At 27.6% G+C, this 27669-nt stretch overlaps 1 protein-coding gene across 6 annotated transcripts; it reads right to left on the reverse strand.

Annotated features, from left to right (window-relative positions):
- Positions 1 to 94: 94 nt before the first annotated feature.
- Positions 95 to 27669, reverse strand: LOC105218475 (cholinephosphotransferase 1). Of its 6 annotated transcripts, none has more exons than XM_011194085.3 (8): positions 27509 to 27669; positions 26717 to 26977; positions 12560 to 12800; positions 12327 to 12485; positions 4960 to 5091; positions 948 to 1106; positions 701 to 865; positions 95 to 630 (listed from the first exon to the last, which is right to left on the reverse strand). In XM_011194085.3, exons 2-8 carry the CDS (start codon positions 26932 to 26934, stop codon positions 391 to 393), a joined length of 1314 nt encoding a protein of 437 aa, XP_011192387.2. In that variant the 5' UTR covers positions 26935 to 26977; positions 27509 to 27669; the 3' UTR covers positions 95 to 390. The 6 variants fall into 6 exon arrangements, with proteins under 6 accessions (XP_011192387.2, XP_028900129.2, XP_028900128.2 ...); XM_029044296.2 differs by having other exon boundaries at positions 27069 to 27664; XM_029044295.2 differs by lacking the exon at positions 4960 to 5091 and adding an exon at positions 6944 to 7075 and having other exon boundaries at positions 26717 to 27664.

Below are 27669 nucleotides of genomic sequence, written 5' to 3' on the forward strand. Positions count from 1 at the left end.
TCTTAATCAAGTGCTACAAATACACGTACATGGTCTATAGCGTTGCCATGTGTTAACAAACACTTAAAAATAAAAAATGAAGCATTGTCAGCAATTCAATATTTTCATAAAAACTTATAGCTTTACTTATGTTTAGCAATTTCTTTTATTACAGTATTTTAATTTACGCTAGTCATTAGCTTAATTGCCTGGTTTCTTTTTACGCTAGTATTTATATAATTTTGTCTTCTCCCCATTTGTATTTGCCTTGTTTTAAGCTGTTTCTTTGTATATATTGACACGGAACAATTTCTTAGAGATTTACATTGTTGTTGTTGAGTGTTTTCCTGTTTGTTGTTGTTGTTGTTGTTGATGATTTTCTATTAATTTCACAATTTAAATAATAAAGTTCTAGTGCTGTTGCTGCTTTTTGCTAGCCTGCCGCGTCGTCTTTCGATGATGTGTGCCGCCATTCTTGTCGTGCGTCGCCGCCGCGGACGCACTCGCACCACCAGCTGCCGCTGTGGCGCTCATACTCATGCTGGTCGTGGGCGCACTGGTGCCTTGGCTAACGGTTTGTGGTGCATTTTTGCCCGGATATGGGATTGTGAAGAGATTAATGTGAAGGTGACTGCAAATCTCCAAACACACCTGTGAGAAGAAATTACAATAATTATAATACAACAACAATAAACGTTTATTTATTTTTTTTTTGTATTACTTTGGAGCAGTAGCGTATGAGATCCTGTGTGCCCCAGAAGAGTGAGAACCACAACAGCCAAATTTCCGGCAACACACAATTGAAGTATTGATTGAAGAAGAGCAAGGCAGGGCCCAATTGTGACCAATCCAAATACTCCATCTCAGCCTTGGTCATGTGTGCAATCTGAAAAATAAATATTTAGTAAATATATTAAAAGAAATAAAATTTAAAAGAATTGTGTTTTTTTTTTTGTTTTTGTACTCACCACCAACTTGTTGGTCACCTTGGCGGCGACCATGCCAAAAGCGAGGATATACAACGCTGAATGTTCGGTGAAAATATTTTGTGGCGATTTTTGTGCAATTATTAAAGCGGGCAGTATGACCATTGTCAGCGGTATGCTGGGCGAAAGCACGCTGGTACCCTTGGAGTGCGCGAGTGCAAGTGATTAGGAAGAGAACAAATGGCATATTAGTCAATTGTAAAGAAAAAAGTTGGTTAAAAAATATTTACATTTGAGTATACACAAACACAAGAGACATTAAGAGGCGAAAAACAAACGAAAGTAGTGCCAGTGTAGCATTTTTAATTAATTTTAAACTTTTTAAAACACAAACAGCACATTATTGCACAAAAAATGTTTACTGACACAGACAATACTTTCGTTTTTTTATTTTTATTATTTTTTAGCGCATTACAATTTATTATATTATTGTTATATTTTTTTTTTTGGTATTAGCTGAGTTAAGACAGAAATTATTTGCTTTTTGTTTACTTTTACTTTGCAACTACTTTTTGTATTAAAATTAACTATTAAAAAAAATTGCGAGTTTTAATTTTTGTACTTTTTTAATGACTTAAACATTAAAAAAAGTATGCTTGAAGCATTGTTTTTGTGGAGCATGGTGAGTGGTGAGGAGCAGACATGAGATAAAATTTGTATTCAACAAAAGTGTGGTGGTGGGTTGGAGCAAAACAATGTGGGACTGGTGATGCAAAAAACACGGGTGGGTGGGACATTGCGGATTTTGGGGGGCAAAAACTTCAGAGGAATGCGATAGTGTGCAACCAAGAGATGGATGAGAGCTAATTTCATACAAATAAAAATACATAAATATGTACTAAAATACTATATACAAATGCTAAAAAATATTTACTAAATATATAACGTTTCAGATGAGAAGTGCTAACAAAAATAAATGCTGATGAGTTCATGATTCTTATGAGTAAATAAAAATTTTATAAATACAAAATGCTGCGATTTAATTAAAATATTAATAATGCTGGAGCATAATAATTGAAATATAACTTTAAGTGAAGTTCAAATATTTGGTGAAATCTTCTTCGAAAAATTAAATTTTTTTTAAATTTATTGAAAAGTTCATTTTATACAAAATATAAATGAGATTTAAAGATTTTCCAAGCAGCATTCTGTTGTTTTATTTAATAAAATTTTCAGTATATTATTTATTAGTGTTTATATGTACATATAAAATATATTATTATACATATATTAAAAGCATGCAAAATTTTTTTAATTATAATAAAATAATTTATTTTTTAATGATAAAATTAATTTTATCAAAAAATTAAAAAAAATGATTTTTTTTCGAAAATAAATAGGCTTTTTTGTAAAATTGTATAAATGTATTGTTATTATTATTATTATTATTTATTTATTTATTTTTTATTTTTTTTATTAAAAAAATTTAAAAAATTTAATTTAAATTAAAATTGTTATTTTTTTATTTACTTATTTTTTTTTAATAAAAAAATTTTAATTTCAAATTTTTATTTTTTTATTTATTTAAATGTTTTTTATTTTATTTTCATTTTAATTTTTATAATTTTTTTTAGAAATGATATTAACTAAACATGTTAACAATAATCGATAAATAACTAATGATATGTAAATAAGAAAATGAATTTTCAATGAACTTATACAAACATACATAATTAATGAAATAAGGAACTTAAGAAACGGCCTTAAATAGTGAAAATTTCTAATGACAACACCGCACAAACTATATATGGAACAAACAATGCGAAACTACAACGAGACTACTATGTAACTCTTGATCATTGATGGGAAGAGTATGGGTATGTGAGTATACTACGTAAATGCTGGTGTGGTGAATATAGCCTAGAGAATACCAAACCACAACTAAAGATACATATATGTAGAAAAATAAAATAAAATGACAACTTAAGGAAGCCAACACCCGAATGAAATGATATAATAAATTAAAAGTGAAATATGAAATTAAAAAAAAAAATATTAATAAAAATAAAAAAAAATAATTATTTTTAAATGCATTTCCCCATTTAGACAAATAATATACAATTTTAAACAATCAAAAACAATTAAATGAATCGTTAAATGACGAAAAAAAAATCGAAAAAAAGTTTTCAAAAATTTTGAATTGAGAACAAGCCACTATTTTTATTGTTTTGAGTAAATTACGAATTAAAAAAAATCGAAAAAAAATCATAATTTTTAATTGGAACAAATAAGCATTTTTATTGTTTTGAGTAAATTTCGAATTTTTGGAAGTTCAGTTTCCTTCGAGCTCTTCCTATGTTATACATTTTTTTTAAATAAATTATGGAAATTCATAGTTTTGGTTTTCGAAAAATGAAACGTTAATGTCGAAAAACAAATTCGAAAAAAATTTAAATATTTAAATTGAGAACAAGCTACTATGTTTTTATTTTTTCGAGTAAATTTTGAATTTTTCAAAAATATTATCAAATAAAAAATTTCGAATTTTTGGAAGTTGAAGCTCTTCGTACGTATATTTTTTTAATAAATTTATGAATTTTTGAAAAAATAATCTCTAATAAATAATTTTCGAAAAAGTTATTCTAAATAAATAAATTTCGAATTTTCGTAAAATATATGAATTTAATTTTCAAATATTTAATTTTGGAGTTCACATTTTTTTAAATTATTGAATCGAGCTTTTACTACGATATAGGATTAATTATGGAATAAACTTTGAATTAAAAAAAAAAATAATAAAAAACAAAAAAAAAAAATTTCAAATCAATAAATTTCGAATTAAAAAAAAATCGAATCAATAAATTTCGAATTTTCGTAAAATATATGAATTTAATTTTCAAATATTTAATTTTGGGAGTTCACATTTTTTTAAATTATTGAATCGAGCTTTTACTACGGTATAGGATTAATTATGGAGTAAACTTTGAATTAAAAAAAAAAAATAATAAAAAACAAAAAAAAAAATTTCAAATCAATAAATTTCGAATTAAAAAAAAATCGAATCAATAAATTTCGAATTTTCGTAAAATATATGAATTTAGTTTTCGAATATTAAATTTTGTATGCTCAGATTTGTTTTAAATCATTCATTCGAGCTGTTCCTATGATATAATTGATGTTGGGAGTAAATTTCGGAGTGATACTCGTACTCGAAAAAGAAGAAGAGAACTAGTTTCGAAATTATTTTAAATCTTATTATTTTACTATTTTTAATCAAATTAAAATTTTTATTTTTGTGCTTATACAAATATTTTACTCCGAAAATTTTTACCCCCCTATTTTTTGTATTTTGAAAGAAATAGATTATTTTAATATAATTAAAACGTATTATTTTTGTGTTTATAATAATATCTTACTCCGAAAATCAATTCCGAAATTTTTACACCGACATTTTTTATTCCGAATTTTTTCTCAATTTTTTTTTTGTTTTGAAAGAAACAAAGAATTTTTAATTTTCTAAACAATTATGAAAAAATTAATTTAGATTGATTAAATTTTGAATTGTTTAAATACATTTTCATTAATAAATTTTTGCATTAAAATTATTCGCTATTTTCAATCTAAATGGGGAATGACAATAAATGAAAAATGCACTTAAAAGCTAATAATTTATATTTGTAATGCAAAAAAAGTAATTAAATTTAAAATATATAAAATAAAAAATAAAATAAAAATAATAAAAAAATAAAATAAAAATAATTTAAAAAAATATATATAGCAAATAATAATAAATAAAATAACAAAATTAAATGTAATAAAACTACTACTAAAAATTTTTTTGTACAAAATCAAGAGCAACAGTGGAGAGAGTTGTATAATAGAAAAGCATATTTACATCATGGCAAGTCGAGTATATACAGAAATTGATGTTGGACATGGTACTCTTTTTTCAATTACGTAATGTAGTAGAGTATAATTTTCCAGATTATTATAATTAATTATTTTTTGTTTTTGTGTTTTTATATAAAAAATTGATTTTTGTGACTACGCTTACAGCAACGGATGATCCATTTTTGCCGCATCCTTCCGTCATAATCACCCGCGCATAACGACAAACAAACAAAATGTACATGCCCAATATAAGATAAAGTGATAAAACGCGCGCTTCGCAGCCAATCAAGGGTAACTGTATTATCGAGTGGTGATTTTTGGTCAAATACAAATTGGTTGTTGTTGGTTGCGTTGGTGGTGGTGGTGGTGGTGGTAGTAGTAGTAGTAGTATTGGTGGTTGTGGTGGTGGTTGGTGGTGATGATGTTTATAACGAGTTCATTTGGATGGTTGATTGGTTGGTTTAATTGAAGGAAAAGGCATTTTTTTATTAATAAAAAAAAAGAACAATTTTTTTTTTTTAATTTTCTTATGCGATAATAAAGTTTAAGGGAAAACTAACGGTAGAGAGTAAAAAAATATATATCTATATAATAAGGGGCTAATGCTCGTACGGGGTGTTGAACTGTACAACGAAATTTGAAGTTTCTTTGTGGTAAATGTGTATAAATAAAATAAATAACTTTTATTATAATATTTATTAATTATAGTAAAACTTGTGGATAAAGAAAAAATGGTTCACTTAAATATTATATTAATTAGTGAAGGTAACTAAACTTCATTAAAAAAAATATTATTTTTAAATATTAAAATATTAATTTTGCTTAATGTGACAATATTAAATGTATTTTAAAATAAATAAAGTATTTAAGTTTTATTAAAGAGAATTTTTAATGGCAATACCAAACAAATTGAAGGTCCATAAATTTAATAAAAACAAACTTTTTTTTTATTTTTTAATATTAAAATATTAATTTTGCTTAATTTAATTATATTAAATGTTTTTTAATAAATAAATAAAATATTTAATTTTATTAAATAGCATCACCAAACATTTTTATGCAAAATATTACAATTTATGCATTAAAATATCTTTAAAAAAATAATTAAAATTTTAAGCCTACAAAATCTTAAAACATTTTTTGAAAATGGTTAAAGTTTAAAAAAAAATTTCCATGCCAAAATGTGTTCAAAAAAAACTCAAAACTCTTATTTTCTTAAATAATAATAACGCCAAACTAGCTAAAATTAGCATATCAACTGTGTCCAAAGCAAACGCAGCTACTTTAGTTAAACTCAGGTACTCCTAACGAGTGACTACTGTACTTAACTAACTTATGTTTGTATGAAAATGTTTATGATTGCTTAAATCTAAAGCTTAATGATGTATTTTGTAATTGTTTTATGGCTTTTTAAACCGATGCGCGATGCTAGAATGCTTCCCGATGCGTTTTAGTGCAATGAAGCCTTGAGATTTCGGAGTTACTTTGCCAGGAAATAGCAAAAGTAACGCTAGGAAAGGATGGAAGTTGTGTTATAATGGGGCTGGAGGCGCACAAAATTGGTGGAATAGTCAAATGTTTTTTATATATACTAAATTATTTCTAATAAAAATATAATTTCCCAACACATCTTGACTATCCCACCAACGCTGGCAGCAGTAAGTACTACAAAATAAATTGTGAAAGATGCTTTTGATGAGCAACTCGAGCGTAAAAACTGCAACAGTTGTACACCGTTAATGGTAAGTTAATATATTTTTTTTTAATAATATATATATATGTATAACACTATATACAGTATATAACATAATCTTACTAAACGGTTAGTGGTGCCAAACAAAGCGTTAGGTAGTATTCATAAAATTATTGGTGCTCTGACAACAGCGCAAATCACCGTAATTTATAGCGCTTGTTTACAGTGTTTTAGAACGTGTTAAATATATTAGCGCATTTTCCATTCAGTGAATTAAGTGTGAAATATTAACAAAAATTGCTCTTTTTTAGTGCAGTAGCCACTAGTGAAAAAAAAACGCATTTTATTTTTCGGTACAAGTACAGGACGACAAGGATTAGATGTTGTGTGGTTTATGTGGATTGTAAAATTTTACAGTTTTTGTTTTTATTTTTTGTAATTTTTTTATGCTTACAGCAACGGAGGAACCATTTTTGCCACTGCCGCCTTCAATAAACATTTTCGAAAAGTTGAGCATATTCGCGAGATAACCCAAAGTAATGCCGATTAAAATGATATAATTCCAACGACCGCCAATGAGTGGAATCTGAAGTGTTCGTGCATATTTGCGTGTGTGCGTGTGTGTGTTTGGACGTACATTTGTTTTCGGTTTTGTTACGCAATATATTTTCGATTTTTATATTTTCGTTATACCGGAAAAAGAAAATTGAGAAAAAAGAGAAAAAGAAAGTCTGATAATTTTGAGTTTTCTCTTTGTTTTTTTTTTTTTTTTTTTATTGCCACAGCGCCGTGGTTAAAAAGTGTGCTGCAACAATGGCTACTAAATTTTTTTTTTTCTTGTTTTCGAAGATAGCTGTAAATATTAAAATATAATTGAACAAAAAATTGTGTTGATAATATAAAATGAAAGAGACGTACGTATGACAACATGGTAGCACGTAAAATTGTTAAAAGAAAAACTAAATAATAATAACAACAACAAAAACACATATATGTATATGTAATGTGAGGAGGGAGTGTGTGGACCTTGAATATTTCTATATGAACCGAAGTTGAACAAAAATTAAGAAAGTTAGTTTCGAGACACACCTCACCTATGACAACCTACAAAAGAGGATCTCCAAAATATTGAATAGTTAAATAATTTTGCAATTTTTGTTTTTGATATCTCAACGGCACTAGTGTTTGTTTATGATTTTTTTTTTTCAAATAAATATTACAGTAAAATTTACAATTAAAACTAAATTATTTTTTTGCGTAAAACAGTATCGATAAAATTTTCGATATCGATACAATTTTGATTAATCGGAAAATTATCATGAAATTTTCGAAAAATTAAGTTTACTTTTAAAAACTAAACTTTTATGTTCTTTGGTAAAAAAATATCGATAACACGATAAAAAAATTAGACTTTTTTGCAAATACTATTTTTTTTTCGTTAAAAGTTTGTTCGATCTTGTGAAATTTAGTCAATATTTTCTTAATTAAAAAAAACTAAACCTAAATATTTTTTGGTAAAAAAATTATCGATAACATTTTCGACATCGATATTTTTTTAGACACAACCCGGAAATTCTAATTATATTTGTATTTTTTCGTTACAATTTAATTGAAAAATTATCGTGAAATTTTTATCGAAAAAATTAAAGTTTACTTTTAAAAGCTAAAACTTTTATATTTTTGGAAAAAAATATCGATAAAGTGTTCGATATCGATAAAAAAATGTCGACTGAAACTAGCAAATACTATTTTTTCGTTAAAAATTTGTTTAATTGAAATATTATCGTCAAATTCTGTAATTAATTTTTAATTGGAAATATAAAAGATTACTTTGAAAGTGTTAACCTTTTATATTAAAAAATATATATATCGATAAAAATCGACTAAAACAACGAAGAACTAAATTTTTTCGATTTTTTTTCCATTAACAATTTTTTAATCGATAAAATAACAAGTAATGTTCGATAATTTTTTATCGAAAAAAATAAAAATTTACTTTTAAATGTTAATTTTACTGTAATTCGATTAGAAAAATTATGTTGTCGTTAACACACAGATGAATTGGTAGAATAGGTAAAAATAGCTAAAAGATTTGTAATTTGTATCTTTGAAACCAAAACCTATGAAACACACGATAAAATATGCTCAATCCCTAACCCTGAACAACATAACTGATGAAAATTGTATACACATTGTAGAAACTAACCAAACAAAAGCGAATGGAAAATACTAAAACACATTAAAACAGTTATAAAGCATACCATAACCAAATAAAATAAAATATCCATTAACCAAAAAGTTATTATAACAAGTAAACAGTAGAGGAAAACACTAAATAAATAGTTAATAGTTAATGGTAGAGTACTAAGTTTGGAAACATATAAATATATTTAAACAGGCATTAAATAAGATCAATGAGCAGTAAGACCATTTAGTTTTTGATAAATATTTTAATTATTCATTTCTGGAAATACACTTAGAAAAATGTTGCCTACTGCTCAAAGATTTCAAATATTGTATGTTTTCATTTGCACAAATATATATATAAACCAACGTAATACGTTAACAATTAAGGTTTAATTAAAGTATTTTTTTTTTAATTTTATTTTCTCAAATTTTATATACTTTACTATTATATATATATATATATGTTTATATAGTGTTTTATGTAATTAGAGTTGCCATCATAAGTTTGTCTAAATTATCGCATTCTCTCGGCTAAGTCTTTTTTAAGAATTTAAGGGAATTAAATACAAGTGTTTAAGCTGACAGCTAGAATTAAGAAATAAATATTTCAAACACTAAGGGGGAAGTAGATATTGGAATAAATCGTTTGTATAAAAGGAATTAGTGGGAATTTTCAAATTTTTAAGAGCAAAATTATTTTTAGAAAATTCTTCAGCATTATTGAAAGTACTTTAAGGTAAATAAATGTTATAATTTTACAAAATTTTATATCGGTATTTCAGATTTTCTCCTTAAATATTTTTTCAATGTGTTTTTATTAGTTCTCAACAGTTCTCGTGTAAAATTGTGGTAATTTCAATTCAGATGTTTTCAATTATAAAGTTTTATTGCGCAAATAATTATGCTGTAGTACAAAATTGTGGTTCAATACTCCGTATTTTAGAAAATTTTTAATTTTTAGTTTATATTTTTAAAAATAGAAAAAAATACTTTTTGGTATAACTTTTGTTCTTTGGTAAAATAAAATTATTTTCGATATTTTTTTTATTTTATTTTATTTTTTTTTTTTAAAAGCGATTAAAACTGGAAAGTTTTGGTATTTTTGGATAAAAAAAAATAATATTTGAAGCACATTTTATTTTTTCAATATTCCGTATTTCAAATTTTTTTTAATTTATTATTTAGTTTTTTTAATTAAAAATAAAAACGGGAATAAAACAGGAAAGTTTTGTTATTTTTAGGAAAAAAATAATTTATGATTCAAATTTTACTTTACAGGGTTACTATCTTTCAAAAAAATACCAGATCTTTAAAATGAAAATACCATAATTATCTGGTTCAAAATGTCGTTTAATCGAATACAATAAATCTTTGTGTACTGAGTTATATGAACCCGCCGTTCTAACATGTTTTGGAAAACAAATTTTTTCAGTTCTTGACGAATTGTAATATTAAAATTTGTATTTAAAGCAAAATGCCAGTAATTTCTAAAAATTTCCAAAATTACACTGTACTAGTAAGTAATTTCAAAACGTACAAAAACGTTTGGAAAGAAATTTTTTAATACAATTTAAATGTATTAATATTAAAAAAGAAATATTTATAAATTTTTTTCAAAGAGTATACAAATTTGGAATGTAATTGTTGCTACAAATTCCATAGGGATTAACTGCTTTCCACATTCCTTAAATAAACTTGCAGAACAAATTTTGAAAAATGCTATGATTATTTCAGTGAGCATACATATTTTAATTTCAAGTTGAAGTTTAAACAAAATATTTGTATTTTTGAAAGTCAAAATGGCATTTCAAAGCGGTCATGCTAGGGTAGATATATTTCAAATTGTATTTGCTTTAATAGGCGAAATTTGGCAACACTGCAATGATTTTGCGCATTTTCGAAATATGATTTTCAAAATGTTTGCAACACGCACGTATTATTTTGGAATTAAATTGTAAATGATATAGTTTTTTAACGCGAAAAAATGATTTTATTTTAATTCTTTCATCGTTTAAATTTAATACGCCAACTGTGTCTACTTTGTTTTTATGAAACAACGTTTTTAAAAATTGTATTTTGTTGTAGAAAATGTTTTTTTTTTTTTTTTTCAATACAAACTTACTGCAACTGTGGAGCCATTCTTGCCAACACCGCCAGCCAAAATAACTGAGAATATAAACCATAATGACCAAATACCACAAACTAAGGTCATTAGCGATAAGGTGGACCACAATTGAAAATTACCAAACATCTAAAGGGTATATATTTATAATAAATGTATATAAAGATAGCGTTGAAGTAAGAAATTTACATTTTTTTTGGTTTTTGTTTCTCAATGCAAAAATGATGGCATTTCAAAAAAAAATGTTTTAATATTAAAAATAATTTTTTAATAAATAATTATTTATATTTGCTATTTTTGTTAAAATTTCTTTAAACCAATTGTATGTTTGTTAGCCACATCACCTATGCATGTGTTACATGTATGAATTTCGGGTGGTAAATTTACAATAACAATTTAGTTGCTAATATACAGTTTTATTTTTATAAAAAAATATAGTTTTTTTATAAAAAAAAGATATACTTTGTATGCCAGTTTGGGAAAAATGTAACGAGTTTTGGGTTTACTTAATATTATGCTAGTAGAAATTTTGTGGGCCAAACAGGTTAAAACCACAATAACATAAATACATAAAATACACTGAAAAAAATTAAATTAAATTAAAATAGTGTACGAGTGAAATGTAAAGAATGTATAATTTTAAAGAAACTTCAATTTGTGTATTAAAATAGCAGTTCCTAAAAATATGCAGAGGTTGTAATAAATATAATATAAATAGTGTAGCGGTTAAAATGTCAAAGGTATTGTTTTGGAACTTTTTAAATAATTTTTTACTACTCAGAAATTATCTAAAGCTATTTTTATAACAGTTTCATCAGTTTTCAAATGAATTAAACCCTTTAAATCACAATTAAAATTATTAAAATATATATAGATTTTTATTAATAAATAATAAAACTAAAAAAAATTTTCTCCGAAAAATTTTGTTTACTCCGAAAAAAATATTTATTTCGAAAAATTTAGTTTTCTCCTTAAAAATTTATTTACTCCGAAAAATTTTGTTTACTCCAAAAAAATGTGTTTACTTCGAAAAATTTTGTTAACTTCGAACAAATTTTTTAATATGCCAATAAACTCTAAGGTAGACTGCAATAAATATTTTAAGAAATTAATAATGGTTTCCTATATAATAATAGCAACTCCGAAAATAAATTTAGAAATAAATTAGACGAAAATATACTTGCAAAATTTTTACTATTTTTTTAGAAACATAAATTCGTTTTTGGTACTAATTATGTTTCAGTAATTATTACACTTCAGTAATTATTATACTTTCGAAGCTTTTATAACAAGTTATCCCGAATGAAATTTACTCCGACTTCAATACTATAAATAAATAAGTTCAAAAAATCAGAGTTGGTACAATTTTAAACAAAAAAATTTCAAATTTCTTATTTTTACTTAGAATTTTAAAAATTCCTTAGAATTTTTATTTTTTTGCAAACCTAAAACATTCCAACCGCCAACACCATATATGTTTTTGAATACCAAATAATTAAAATATTTTTAAAATCAACAAAAATCATACCCGCGCTTGCCACACATCCGCACCGAACACCGCCGATATAATATGTATAGCCATGATGGTGAATTGCGCTTCGGTCACATCGATTTTGCCGAAACGCAAAGTGCCCGAAACGTACGTCTGCCAATGGGCGCAATAGAACAGACCAATGGCACAGAAACACTGCAACAAACGTTAGATTAAAAAAATATAATTTTTTTTAATAAATGAAATACAATTTAGTGTATGACAGGTACCTGAAAGAACAACCAATTCGGGTATTGTCCCAGTTGACAGGATATACACGCCGATAGCGCGACGAAAACTGTCGATATGGAATCGCAGCCATGATCGAAGAGTTCACCCAGCGGTGATGAGGTATTTGTGCGACGCGCCTGCTTGCCGTCAATCGAGTCCAAACTCTGATAAACAAAAAGCCCGAATGCGCACAGCAAACTAGCCCAGCCGGGTGGTGCCGATTTGCCATCGGGACTGTAGCTGTTGTGAGTGGGAGAAAAAAGAGAGTACATTAACGTTTATTTATATTTATTAGTGTAAATATTAATTTATGATATTTATATTTTATAGTTTGTAACGGTTTTTTAAACATTCTCACATAAATAAATACATACATACATATACAGTGTGAAATTTCATTTATATGGTGACAATCTGAGAAGTAAGCTTACAATTCTCACCAACATGTCTCAAGCTGATTAGGAATAATATTTATAATCATATGAGTACATGAATTTTATACCCTCTACTGTGTCTCAAATTGCGTAAACGCATGAATAAAATAAGTAAATATTTATTGCTTTGGTGTTAAATAAAGAATTTTAATTGCGTTACTGTTATTTAAACAAATATTGATATGTTTAAATTTACGTGTACACAGTTGAGTACCTAAAAATTTATACGTAGGTAACAAAATGAGAAGAGTTTTTTTTAAGCACAAATAAGGAATATTCAATAACATTAAAATTTATTTAAATAAAAGATATGAATCCACTAAAAGAAATTTCTTTGATTTTAAATACTGTTAAAACGAAAAAAAAATTAAAAACAAAATGAACTCCGAAAATATATATTTTTAGAATTCGTAAATTACTCCGAATGTTTTTTTAATAACTTTATAGAAATTAAGAACTAAACTCTTTATGAAAAGATTTTTATGTAAGCGAAAAAAAATAAAACTTAAATTAACTCCGAAAATTTGTATTTTTAGAATTTCGAAAATACTCAGAATATTTTTTTAATATCTAAACTGATTTTAAGGGCTACACCTTTTATGAAAATAAATTTTTGTGAACGAAAAATAAATAAAATTTAAATGTATTTTTAGGATTTCGAAATTACTCAAAATATTTTTTTAAGATCTTAATTGCAATTAAAGACTTAACTTTTAATGAAAAAATTTAACGTAAACGAAAAATAATTAATAAAATGTAACTAACTCCGAAAATATGTATTTTTAGAATTTCGAAAATACTCAGAATATTTTTTTAATATCTAAACTGGTTTTAAGGGCTACACCTTTTATGAAAATAAATTTTTGTAAACGAAAAATAAATAAAATTTAAATGTATTTTTAGGATTTCGAAATTACTCAAAATATTTTTTTAAGATCTTAATTGCAATTAAAGACTTAACTTTTAATGAAAAAATTTAATGTAAACGAAAAATAATTAATAAAATGTAACTAACTCCGAAAATATGTATGTATTTTCAGAATTTCGAAATTACTCCTAATATGTTGATAATTCCGAAATTACTCCGTATATTTTTTTAATATCTAAACAGCAATTAAAAACTTAACTTTTAATGAAAAAAATAACGTAAACGAAAAATAATTAATACAATTTAAATAACTCCGAAAATATGTATTTTTAGAATTTCGAAAATACTCAGAATATTTTTTTAATATCTAAACTGATTTTAAGGGCTACACCTTTTATGAAAATAAATTTTTGTAAACGAAAAATAAATAAAATTTAAATGTATTTTTAGGATTTCGAAATTACTCCAAATATTTTTTTAAGATCTTAATTGCAATTAAAGACTTAACTTTTAATGAAAAAATTGAACGTAAACGAAAAATAATTAATAAAATGTAACTAACTCCGAAAATATGTATGTATTTTCAGAATTTCGAAATTACTCCGAATATTTTTAGAATTTCGAAATTACTCCTAATATGTTGATAATTCCGAAATTACTCCGTATATTTTTTTAATATCTAAACAGCAATTAAAAACTTAACTTTTAATGAAAAAAATAACGTAAACGAAAAATAATGAATACAATTTAAATACTCCGAATATTTTGTAATATCTAAATATAAATTAAGAGTCAAATTTTTAATGAAAAAAATTTACATGAACAAAAAAAAATAAATAAATTTTAAATAACTGCGAAAAAAATTATTTTTGGGATACCGAAATGACTCCGAAACTTTTTTTTAATATCTAAATTAAACTTAAAAAGGAATTTACGGAACCAAAAAAAAATAATAAAATTTAAATTAACTCAGAAAAAATGTATTTTTAGAATTTCGTAAAAATATATTTTTAATATCTAAATTGAAATTAAGGGCTAAACTTTTTATCAAAAGAAATTTAATGAAACGAAAAAAATAATAACATTTAAATTACCTCCTAAGATTTGTATTTTTAGAACTTCGAAATTACTCGGAATATATTTTTTTAATAAAATAAATAGAAATTAAGGGTTAAACTTTTTGTAAAAAGGAAAATAATTTAAACTAATTTAAGAATTTGGATTCTTTTTATTTTTATCAATTTCAAATTCTTATGAAACAAAAATTAATTATAAAATAATCATGAATTTTTGTACTAAATGTGAACATGTTGATTCCGAAATAGTGCGGAGGTTATAAATTAGCATAGTTTTAAATGATTTAGAATGAAATTAGAAATTAAATTTGTCCGGAAACGTTCTTAATAGCCTTTTCGCACAGCGAAATTAATTTAATACATTAAGATTATAATTGAGAAACCAGTTTTTGCCTTTCGCACAGCCGGCTACTCGATTAATGATCAGCTATTATACATTTTTGATTTTGCTGCTCGTAAGAAGTTGGAAAGTTGCATCAGCTGATAGCTATTTTATCAGTAAACACAATCAAACCAACAACATTACAGCTTCAACTTGATTTGTATTCGATTAAAAATTAATGTAGTAATGGTATGGTAAATCGATCTAAATCAAAGCCTTAGTCGAACATAGTCCAGATAATTGATCAATTAAGTCCTGTGCGAAAAGTTTATAACGTTATTAAAAAAATGTTAAAAAAAAAAAATTTAATTAAAAAAAAATTTTTAATTAAAAAAATTGTAAAATTAAAAAAAAAGAAAAATTAAAAAAATTTTAATTAAAAAAAAATAGTTATATTATCTGACAGCAATATTCTCAATCAAAAAAAAAATTGAAATTATTTTGAAATATAATAGTAACATTGATTTGTCTTAAATAAGCATTCTTTATTTTCACATAACTTACTGTATCCTTAAAAATAGTAGGTATAAACTCATACCTATTTAATAGGTGTATAAGTATTATTAACTTGACACGCTTATAAAATTAATAATTTATTGCCCTAGTTTCATACGCGAAGCAAACCACTTGCATTCCACCTTTTGGACTATGTTAATAGCAGAGGGTTAAAAAATTAAAATATACGAAAAAAATACACACGCCCCTAGTGTAATGTACTCAGGTGTACATCAGTATGTTTGGTAAATATATGCATCACTATACGAGTATGTATGTGTGATTACAATATACACTAAATGAAAATGATGTATTGATTTATGCTGAAGGTACTTAAAATAATTGAAAAGAAAAACTATTTTTGTGACAGTAAGTATGTGAAAAGTTATTAATGAGCGCGTATAAAAGTGTTTATAATTGATAACTTGAAGTTATATTATATACACACATGTTCAACACGCCACTGGCGCAAGCCACATCTGTCACTTTCCACAGCAAAGCAGTTGTAGTACTTGAAGGACCCTATCCAATTATTGTTTCAACAGCTGACTTCGATATATTATTGATATATTATAATATTTTGGTTGATTACATTATAAATAATTTTTCGAAATGAACTGTTTTTATTGTAACAACATAAAAATTTTATAAAGAATATTTAAATTTTATAAAAAAATTAATAACCGTTAAATAGAAGTTTAAAAGCCGAATTATCATTTCATGGTCAGAAAAAATCCGTGTCCGTTCTCGCCTGCAATTAGTTCACTTAAGTTTGATGTGAAGGAAAACCATCTACATAAATCATTTATTTCTTAATAATATTAATTTCACAATTTTAGAGAGACTATAGACTATGAATAACCCAATATATTTTATTAAAAAGGGTTAAGCTCAAAATATCCAAAAAAACAATTTGATCGATCTCAGAACTGTACGAAATTAATTTTTTCACTGCCCTACAAAGTTCAATAAACAATCAATCAGGGTTGGTGTGGAAACTGATAGTTGTCGGAATCAGAATTCAAAACGACAAAAAATTCTGGTTCTTCTCATGAATTCTGATATTATTGGTTTGATGTTCGAATCAGAAATTTTATTGGTTCTAGGTGTCATGGAAACCAATTTTATCGGCTTAACTATCAAAAGCAAACCAAGAGCAGCAGGGCTGACAGATTTGAAATGTTTTGTTCAAATTTATTTTGATTTGCCGGCCGTTAAATACTTCTTTTGACTTCCTTTGCGCATAAAGCGAATTACAGTGATTCCTTAAAATTTTCATTTACTCGTTTGCGCTACTTTCATTGCCAAATAAAAGTAAAAGCTGAAATAATTTCTCATTTTAATTCTATTTTTCGGTTTTAATGAATATTTTCAACAATTATGTAATTAAAATTCGAAAAAAATTGTCCTGCTAATTTTGTCCCATTAATAAATAGCAGAACAGCTGATTCGAATATTGGTTTGCTTATATTAGAAAAGACGAAAATCCAATCAGATTCTGTGACACCAATAAAAATCAGAATTGGTGTGCCATTGACATTCAGCAAATCTGTCTTTGATTCCACAAAAGCACTGAATATAAGGAATTTCACCGAGTGAATGAAAACTGCACAAGATTAAGATCAGTAGTTTTAAATAAACAAGGTCATTGCGACAGAATTTTAAGTTACGGAGCTGGGAGCACTTTATTTTGCTTATGGGTGTCACTACACACAAGACAGCAAAAACAAGTCACAAAATTACAGTTCTTTCATATTTAGAATCTTGCAAACAATTGTATTTTTCCAAATATCCGATATTTCAACGTCGCAACCATATGCCTTGGACTTAAAATACTCACAACGCACACACAAAATACATACAGTATATGTTTTTACATTATTATGTAAATGTATGTGCATAAAGCACAATAAAATCATATTAAATTCAAACTCAACGACCTGTTGCGAAATGGTTGCACAATAAGAATTAACAAATCGGTGAAAAGGTTTACCAATTGTAGGTTAATGCTTTATATACCAACACTTTGTTGGCAAAAGTCAACGTCAACGCTAACGTTAACCTCAACGTCAACGACTGCGCTGTCAACAACGCTGACAATTAACTCTGACAATTCGCGCCAAAAACAAACAGCAAATTCACATAGAATCGCCAGCGAAGTGAAAGGAAATGTGAGTGCAGCAGATAAAATGGTAAATGGAAAACTTGTGTGAAAAATATTAATAACAAACAAGAAAGCCGGCATATGGGAATCAGCATGCGTACTAGAGTATAACTACTAACAAATATTCAGTGAATGTGCAAAAAGCCGGTAGAAAATAGCATGCTAATTCGTCATAAGTTGCAAAGCAAAACTTAATATAAAGCAACTGTATGAGGGGTCAAGGCAGCGGAGGGCGATAAATTGCACTACGCTAAATGTCACTAATTTGTATGCACTTATAAATGTGATACATATGTATGTAGAAATGTACAGAAGTGCAAAGTGCAGCGGATCAGCTTGTACCGTAATAAATAGTATTTTGCACGCTAATACTGATTTAGAAGCTTAAACGATTCTAATAGAAATGTAATGCGCAACTATAAAGCAATGCCAAGTGCCAGCGGACTAGGCGTTGGGATTGCGTTTACATGGAAATTAAATTCAATTCAGAGAGATTTAACAATTGTTTTAATATTTTTTAACACGACACAACTCAAAATTGTCTGAAAAGTGTGAAAATTGTAATTGGAAAATTCATATATGGAACTTATTCCAGTGGAAAAACAAATAAATCTTGACTAACCATTATGTGTGTTTTTGCCTTTTTCCATTCAATAAACAAACAAAAACAATTAAAACCCGCTATGTGTGGCTATAGCTTATCAACACACAGATTCATCGCTTTAGTGACGTTGACTTAAATCGGCTGATGTGGGCTTGACAAATGCCATCAAAAAAAGGTAAACAGTGCTATATCAGTACATTTATACTGCTATGCGGCAACTTACACACGCGTGTGTTTGTGCTGTATTAAGTTACGTCAAATATTTTGAAAAGTACATATAGTAAATACTGATAAAGAACTTGATTTTTGAATTGAGAATTTCATATAAGCGCCCTTATCATACGTATGTCTACAGATGTGCGAAAAAAATAACATTGTCGTCCAATATATATACATATATATATATATATGGCTTGTAGAGTCCAATAGTAAATTTTTTCATTATGTTTATTCCAAGAATAAAGATAACATTAAGGGGTTAGGGGTAGTCAGAGACACGAAAAAATTAGAATTTTCAGTAATTTTTTTGCTATTAAATCATGTTATTTTACAAAAGTAATAATATGGCATTATTATACAATGTTTTGACTTAAAGTCACGAAAAATTAAAAAAGAAATATATATATTTTCCAAAGTTATAGCTGTCTGTGTTGACCCAGTTTCAAAAAAGGTCCTTGCGGTGACAATAATAAGTCCTTGGAGATTCCTCTAAAATCAATCGGATAAAAAAATTAGTTTTATAAATAGATAATCCTGGTCCTGATCGAAGTTTTTTTTTCAAAAAATAACAAAATGGCGGCCTCAGGAAATTTTTTTCTAGATTTTCGGTAAAAAAATCAACAGTAGTCTTAAAAAATCGAAATTTTTGAAAAAAAAAAAATCTTTCGATCAGGCCTGAGTTTATTATGCATTCTAAAAGCTGTAGACATTTCATTAAAATCTACCGAGCGGTTTTCGAGTTACAGTTGTCACCAATTAAAAAAACATAGTTTTGAGAAAAACGCCATTTAAAGTTTCACACTAGCGTGTTGGATAGCCCGAGCGATCTTTGTTATTTGTTGAATAACTCGAAAAGTTATTATCGGATCAACTTCAAATTTTCGGAGAATATTTTTAATATATTGCACTTAACGAAAATGCAAAAATCCTGACTACTCCTAACCCCTTAAAGAGTTTTACAAGCACACGAGAAATCGCTAAAATGAACAAAGTCTATCCCAAAATAGAGTTTGAGAAGTGTTTCGACGATTGGATGATGTGCTTGACATAAGTGCATAAGAGAACTTTTTTGAAGGTGATATGAGGTTAACGTATTTTTTACCACAAAATTGAAGATTAACAAATCATAACAAAAAAAAAAAAAAATATTTTCTAAGCATTCATGCAAACTACAACAAAAGTGTTTTTTTAGTAAAGTGTAATACGTCGTAGTACTATTATTTTTATCAGCAGTGTACACATGCGCACATTTACATAAATAATGGAAAAGAACAATAAAAAAAGAGCGAATAATATGAATATTACGTAAGAAATGACCTTTGTATCCCGACTGCCGATTTCAGCAAAAATTAAATATACATTAATAATCGTATACATATAATAGTACATAGTATATGTGGATTTTAATTAGCCATAATATGTCACCATACAATACAATATATTATATACAGAGATACATACAAACTATACAATACATTTGAATCCGGCATTCCGTTCTCATGCATTTTTCTTCTATTTCTTTTATTTTTAATTTTTGTTATTAATAATAAAGTAAATTGACCAAAACTGCACTGATTCTGATAATTCGCGAGTGTATTTATGTGTATTTGGAAAGCAGACAAGCAAGATAAGGTTGTGAGACTTTAAAGTAATAAAATCTAAATATCAAGTGGCAATTCATATTTTAGTCGCACAATAATCACATAGTAAAAGACTTTCAAGTGATATGAAAAATCACATAAATCAAAATTCCTAAAATTGGTATAAAAAATATTAAAGCATTTGTGAGATTAAATGTTGATGCTGCTTTTAGTTTGAAGTCTATTCTATTCAATAAATAGTACAAAAGTTTCGGCAGAAACTGTTTATATCGCCCTAGGACTATAAACTGTCTAACATTTCAAAAGCATTCAATATCAGCGCCAAAACAACCTAATAATTTATGGATATTTTTCTTGAAGCCACCGAGAAACGTATCCATAGATATCTTATGTTCCAATAAGTCTCTATCTACTGGGGAAAAATTATTTTTTAGTTGTTGTTATTATGGTTTTAAGTCATATGTTCGACTTAATACATGGTATGTAGTGGAATATTTATTATGATTTTCAACGTTTGGTACTCAATCAATGGACAGGATTTAATGTATGTATTTATATAGTTTTACTTATTTATATATGTATACTAGCAGACCCGACCACACGTTTTTGTGGCTATGGTATACATTAAATTAGTAAATTTTTCATTGCAGAGAAAAAATTTGTACGCATAAAGACGAAAACGTTATAGCCGATAAATTTTAAAATGATTGATAGACATATTGTAGATCTGTATTTAGCGTAAATCATAATTTGTAAAACTTTGATTTTTTTAATCGTATATTAAAGAAAGTAACAAATGACCAATAACAAATGACCAAAGTCGAGGTTGATTTATGTTGCGCAGCATGATGACAACTCACACTACTTTTAATTGCGAGTGAGTGGGGATAGTCCTGCAATTTTAAATAGTCTGTGGGATAATTGAATACGTCATCCTGGTTAGTAGCTGTGTCAACTCTCCTTTTTCGAAATTCTAAATTGTCGCATTAAGATCAAAGAGATCCTTGTTTTTTTTTACCGTCAATATAGGTCATTCAAGTTTTAGTTGTTGCGTAAATCTTTTGAAGTCCTGTGCAGTGCCTCCAGCGACTTCTTGAACATCTGGAAAATCTTCGCTATAGCGTTACTTTTGCCGATTTTGCAGACAGGTGTTCTGTCGATTTGCAATTTAGTAGTAATTTCAAGGCCGAATGTGCCGTTGGTTTGCCTACTAACAGATGCCAAGTTGCCCCTATTCCCGGTTAACCTTAGTAGTGAAAATGAGTGAAATTGGTTCAGGAATTACATCAGCCCTCATATACTATATATGATGATTATATATTGAAATTTATGCCGAATATATACATAGGTCAAATTGTGTGTTTTCTTAAAAAAATTAATATTCGGTTGCACCCGAACTTAACCTTTCCTTATTTGTTTCAAATTGTTTAGGGCTATCGACACAACCTTATACAATTAAACACTGACAAAAATATTTGAACAAAGCAACAATGACAACCTTCAAAATATTATTATTTTTTATTTTCTTTTTTTTCATATTTGTCTTGTCAACTCGAATAAAATTCTGTTATTAGTATCTTCCTCGCAATTCAATTTCATTACTTTCTAATCTTTTCCTGACCTTCCATGAATATTACACCGTCAGCCGTTCTCGACTTTTTCTCTCCGTAAGAACCATCCTTATACTTCAAGGAATATTTAAAAAAAAGAATTAGCGAAATCGGTTTATGTATTTGTCTGCGCAATCAAACAAAAAAAGATAAACATTAATGTACAGTGAATGCAATAGGTTAGCATATTTGTATTTGAGCAAAGATTAAATCAAAATTTAAAAAAATAAATATTAAATTTACTTTTAGGGATTTTTTGGAAATAATAATAAATGAAAAATTTATAAAATATTGCACAATATTTTAAAACTATAATTTTATTGTTGTGCGTACGTACATTTTTGTAATGAACTGTATACAGGCATATACGATATGAATTTATTTCATACGCTTATCAAAGTCGCGTTATAAATAATAAAAGCTATTATAATGAACAATTATTTATATCAGAAATCATAACAAGGAGCTGATAATCAATGACAAAACGGAGAGAACATGACTATGCAATTGAAAAACAAATGCAAAATAATTTTTTTACACAGGGGAGGAGAAAGAAAATTGCAAAAAAAAATTGTATTTAATAAAAACAACAAATTATAATAAAGCATATATCTTTTATGCATTTGCATACAAATATGTGGCTAAATGTGCATTATTAAGCAACACACACATTGAAGCCATGCGTAGAGCATATCTCAATTAGCATATTTTATTCATTTCACTTTGCTTTCAAAGTCAGATTCCACTAATTATTTAAACAGAAAAAAATCACTTTATTCTTGATTCGGTATTTGTTTAACCCTTTCGTTGCGTTTATGTACTTTGCATTTGCTGGTGCGCGCTTTATATTATATTTCATTCGTGCTGTGGCTCTTTTTAATTGAAATTAGTATCAACGTAATTGACCTCAAAGTGGCATCGTGAGACTTGGGTGCGCATAACCGGCAATTCATTGACATACATACGTACAAACATAAGTGTGTATGAACTTAAAACGTTCTCCCCTGTGTAACCAGTGTCAATTGAAGGTAATTCAATTACTGAAATTTTAGCAAAAACTTCATATTTTATTTATTTTTATTTTAAGCAAAACGTAAATGTGTGTATAAATGTTTATTGTAAGTCAGGTGCGCAATTTCTTTACTCTTTTATGAGGCTTAATAATCGTGAGTTTTGTGCTTTGGAAAATTTACGACTTTTTTATGATTTCTACAAAATTTCTTTACAATTTAGTGTAAATCGCTAAATATAATTATACAAATAAAGAAAAGGGTAACTTCTAGTGATAAAATGGAAGTCTTCGCAAAGCGCTATGTCTCAAAAAATACTATTAAGACTCTTCAAAAGAGCTTTAGCTATTTGGATGGATGAAAGGTCATTATAGGTCCTATAAAAAGTAGTTCCGAGATCAGACGGGTTACTTTCGTTCAATGTTACGAATGAGTATATTTTGAATTAATTAATCTTGCTTTGGGAGATAATAGTTTTTAATATCTTATAATATTTTCACCATAAAAAACTTCAAATTAAATTGTTGCGGTTTATGTAACACTACGAGTTCTTCCTAAGATAGGTGTTGTTCTTTTGCAAAACTCTTTAAAATAACTTTCAAATACAACAAACTACAACAAACCTAACCGAGACGACATCAATATAAATCCGTATTAGAACTCACGTCATACCAGTTATCTTGAAGACAATTTTTGCCGTGTACTGACCCACATTTTTATATTTTTATAAACAGTGAGCGCTATATTATAGCTGCAATTCCTACTAACCGATTTGTAAAAGAAAATGTTCCAGTCAAATTCAAATGTAATCAAACAGAAAAGCTGATGAATCATGCAACAAGTAATAACAAACATAAACACACGCGCTTATTAATAAAAAATTTTACAGAAGAATGCATTTCAACAAGAGCGAAATATACCATTGACGGCAATTTGGCTATATTGCATCTGTGCCCCAGCTGTAAGCGTATACAAGTGCATACATTGTATATGCATTCCATATATTTATAACTGTTGCATATACAAATGTAAATCAATTTGCAATGCTTAGTCATTCCTCAATACACTGGTACTCAATTGGTTTATGTATGTAGGGTAGCTATCAGCAGCCAGTAGGCGTTTTAAATGCTATGATGTGGCCCAACGCTGCTACACTGTGGCGGTATAGACAGCGACAGCGTGAAGGTAACAGTCAATGAGATGAAAGCGATCATTAAAAACATGCATATGTATATGTTTGTAGAAGAGCAAAAAACGAAAGTCGCGAAAATATTTTAAGAAAATAATAAAAAGAAAGCCAAATGTCTGTATAATAGACAGTGAGTGAGTGTTGTTGCAGAGTCATTACAAATTTCACTCGTACAAACCGAATTGCTAAACTTAATTGCAAATATTTCTACTTTTTTGCAATACAAATTTATTTATGGTAAAGTATAAGTGGTTTTTAACATTTAATTTCAGCATTACTCAAACGATAGCAAAGAAAATAATAATTTTCTAAAATAATCACGTTCCATACAAGCGATTCATTGCACCACTTATTGCGATGACACTATTTAGATAACTCACTTCGAGTAGCCTAATTATTATTTAATTTAACATTAGTCACATCTTGATAACATTATAATTCACCTAAGCTACATTATTCATCTAATTCTGTTAGCGGCACGATTACGATTACTTTGGCGGTCAGGGTTTGACAAGTCCGATCGGTATCGGCTCTCCAGAAAATAAAATATTCTTGATTGGAGTTATAGTTTTTGAAATATTCGTCTTTAAAAGTTAAATTTTTTCTATAAGTATCACATGGTATTTCACACACTTTAACGCAATTTTCTCACATTTTTCACTTCACATATTGAAAATTACACTATTCACATTCAATTTAATTCAAATTCTAAATTTATTTAAGGTTTTTTAAGCAAAAATTACTTATTTTAAAAATCACTTAGTACACTAATAGCTGAAAAGGTTTCTAACATGTTAGAAACCAGAGATAATGGATTTTTCAATGACTGCGTTTTATTTATTTGCATATCGTAGTTTTTTGTCGTAGAACTTTCTTCTGCATCAAGTAGGTATATAAAAAATCTTTGCAGAGATGTCTGATTTTTTTTCGCGTAGAACTCCTTACATCATTGGCGGCCTTCGGCCGCTCTTAAAAAAAATTACCGTGGCTGAGCCAAAACCGAGGGTGTCCGAAGTTTTTTTTGTGTAGAACTCATTTCTGCACAGGCGGCCTTCGGCTGCGCTTAAAAAAAAAAAAATAACCCTGGTCAAGGCAAAACCAAGGATGTCCGAAGTTTTTTCGCGTCGAACTCCTTCGCACTTCGGCCGCACTTCAAAAAAATAACCCTGGTCGAGCCAACACAAGTGTTAGCAACTTAAGGAACTGTCCTCGATATGATTTTTAAAAATTTATTTTGTTAAATAAAATAAGGGGAATTATCAAAAAAAGAGGAATTTTCACAAAAAAAGGAATTTATGGATAAATAAATATAAAATTTGATTTTTATTGAATGTTAGCAATGTAATTTCAAATATTTGACGTGAAAAAAGAGCGTAAAATGTATAAAAGTGTGTGAAATTGCTTGGTGAAATTTTTGATTTTTTGATCTTTAAAGCATCTTTCGAATATCTCGAAAACTAGGCGTCTGCAGTACCTATAACCCTATATATTTTTTAATCGGGAGGACGTCCTCTTTCTAACGGCACCATCAGATCGCGGCGTCATAGTAATCGGAATTGTGACCTGTTAGCATTATATGCATATTTTAAATCGACGTAATGAAAACGAAAATGCGAATTGCAAATGAAAATGCAAGCAAATTTAGCACACATAAAATTATGCAGTTAACGAAAAGAGCATGTTCAGCAAAAATTGTGCAAATTTAAAATGCATAAATATCAGGAAACAAAGTATTAAATATCAAAAAACTCAAATAAATTCAACTAATTAGCAGGCAAGGCATTCGGCATTTACGTAAAATAAGTATATAATAACATGAGAGTCCAATGTGAGTAGAAGGAATTGCTTGTAGAGTGTGCAAAGATAAAATGCCGGCTGCATTTTAAAAAACACAGTTTCAATACGTTAATGTATGTATGTATGTACAATTTGCACAAAGAAATTCATAAATTTTACAACACAAAATATTCAAATGATTGGCCTGACTCAACAATTTGCTCGATATCACATCTGCACCCCTGATAATTCGCAATGCACTTAAACACAATGCACTTTATCACATATAGTAAAACCAACAAAGCGAACAATTGTTGTATAAATATATGAACATGCTCGCTTAAATTCTCTCAATATCAATAAATTGACACTTCAGAGCAGAGCAGCGCAGTCAGCATCAGCATTGTTTTTATTGTAGCAGCTGTTGTCAGCAGCACCGCAAATTACGGGAAATGTGCGAAAAGTGCGAATTGCGACATCGAAATTGGAAGGTTGTGAAAATTTCATAACATAAAAAATATATCTACTGAGAAAAAACAATTGGTCTAAGTGGTTAATATGCAACACACAACAAAACTAATAAGACACAAAAATTAGATTTTTCACAAACATTTCAGCATTCTCATTGATAAAGAAATATAGTTCTGTTGCATTAAACTCATATTTATGCATACAGTTATAAAATATAATTTTGAAAATTGTATATTAATTTATTGTTCAATACTTACGATACTAATATTAATGTTGTCACAATGTTGACAATCAGTCCAATGATTGTAATGAGATTGGGCGCTAACCAAAGTGGCGTCATTGAGACAAGCCAATTCCACCAAGGCTGTAGCCATGGGTCCAGCAGACTGCTGCTTGTGCAGGAGTATTTGTGTTCCGACAATCTTTTCAGCTGTTGAGCGCTGAGTACACGCTCCTTATATGTGATTGATGACATTTTGATGAGCCTGAATTTTTCTCGTTGCTGTGGCGTTCAGTTGCTGTATTTGCGTTGGTTACGCGTGCGATTAATACAAAATTCACGTAATTTTGGTTTTTTATATAAGTATACAAAATTATATTAGTATTTACTTGAATTATGCCAAAATACTGCGGAAATTGCAATTAGCAATATATAAATATATGAAAAAATAACAATTTCTCTTTCTCTTGGCGTTTTAGTGTGATTTCAAACTTTTACCCCTATTTTTTAATGTGCACTACTTTTACTTAAGCGATTTATTCACGTGTTGACTTTTCCGCTTTTGCACAAGTTTCGCTTAAAGGCAAAAAAAACCAAGTATTTTTCCGCTGAACGCGAACACACACTTCTTTATATACGCTAAACTTTTGCACAGATCTTCACGAAAATTAATTTTCTATTTTTTGGTTAAATTGGCTTTTGTTACTCCTATTATTTCGCCGGTGTGCTGTTTTAGCTGCACTACTTAAAATACATTTGCTTCGTTGTTGTATCAGATTATTACAATAGGAAAATTCAAGCTATTAACATTAGCACACTTTTCACTCACAATTTCCACGTAGAGATCCGATGAAAATGCACTGCTATCGGATGTGTGCAAAAGAACGACGAACAAAAGTCGAGCGAAAATTTCACACAAACGACGGCCAATTGAAATGTCAATGAAGAGATGTATGGAAATTTTGCGGGAGCTCAATACAATATGTGAAT

This window comes from Zeugodacus cucurbitae, chromosome 6 (genome assembly GCF_028554725.1).
Source record: "Zeugodacus cucurbitae isolate PBARC_wt_2022May chromosome 6, idZeuCucr1.2, whole genome shotgun sequence".
Taxonomy (NCBI): domain Eukaryota; kingdom Metazoa; phylum Arthropoda; class Insecta; order Diptera; family Tephritidae; genus Zeugodacus; species Zeugodacus cucurbitae.

Bases quoted from the DNA above. Each gene is read 5' to 3' on its own strand.
- LOC105218475 (XM_011194085.3), bottom strand. From the start codon at position 26,934: ATGTCATCAATCACATATAAGGAGCGTGTACTCAGCGCTCAACAGCTG. The intron at 12,801-26,716 runs GTAAGTATTGAA...CACTCACAACAG, and splicing joins ACAACATTAATATTAGTATC to CTACAGTCCCGATGGCAAAT. The intron at 1,107-4,959 runs GTAAGCGTAGTC...GCGCACTCCAAG, and splicing joins AAAATGGATCATCCGTTGCT to GGTACCAGCGTGCTTTCGCC.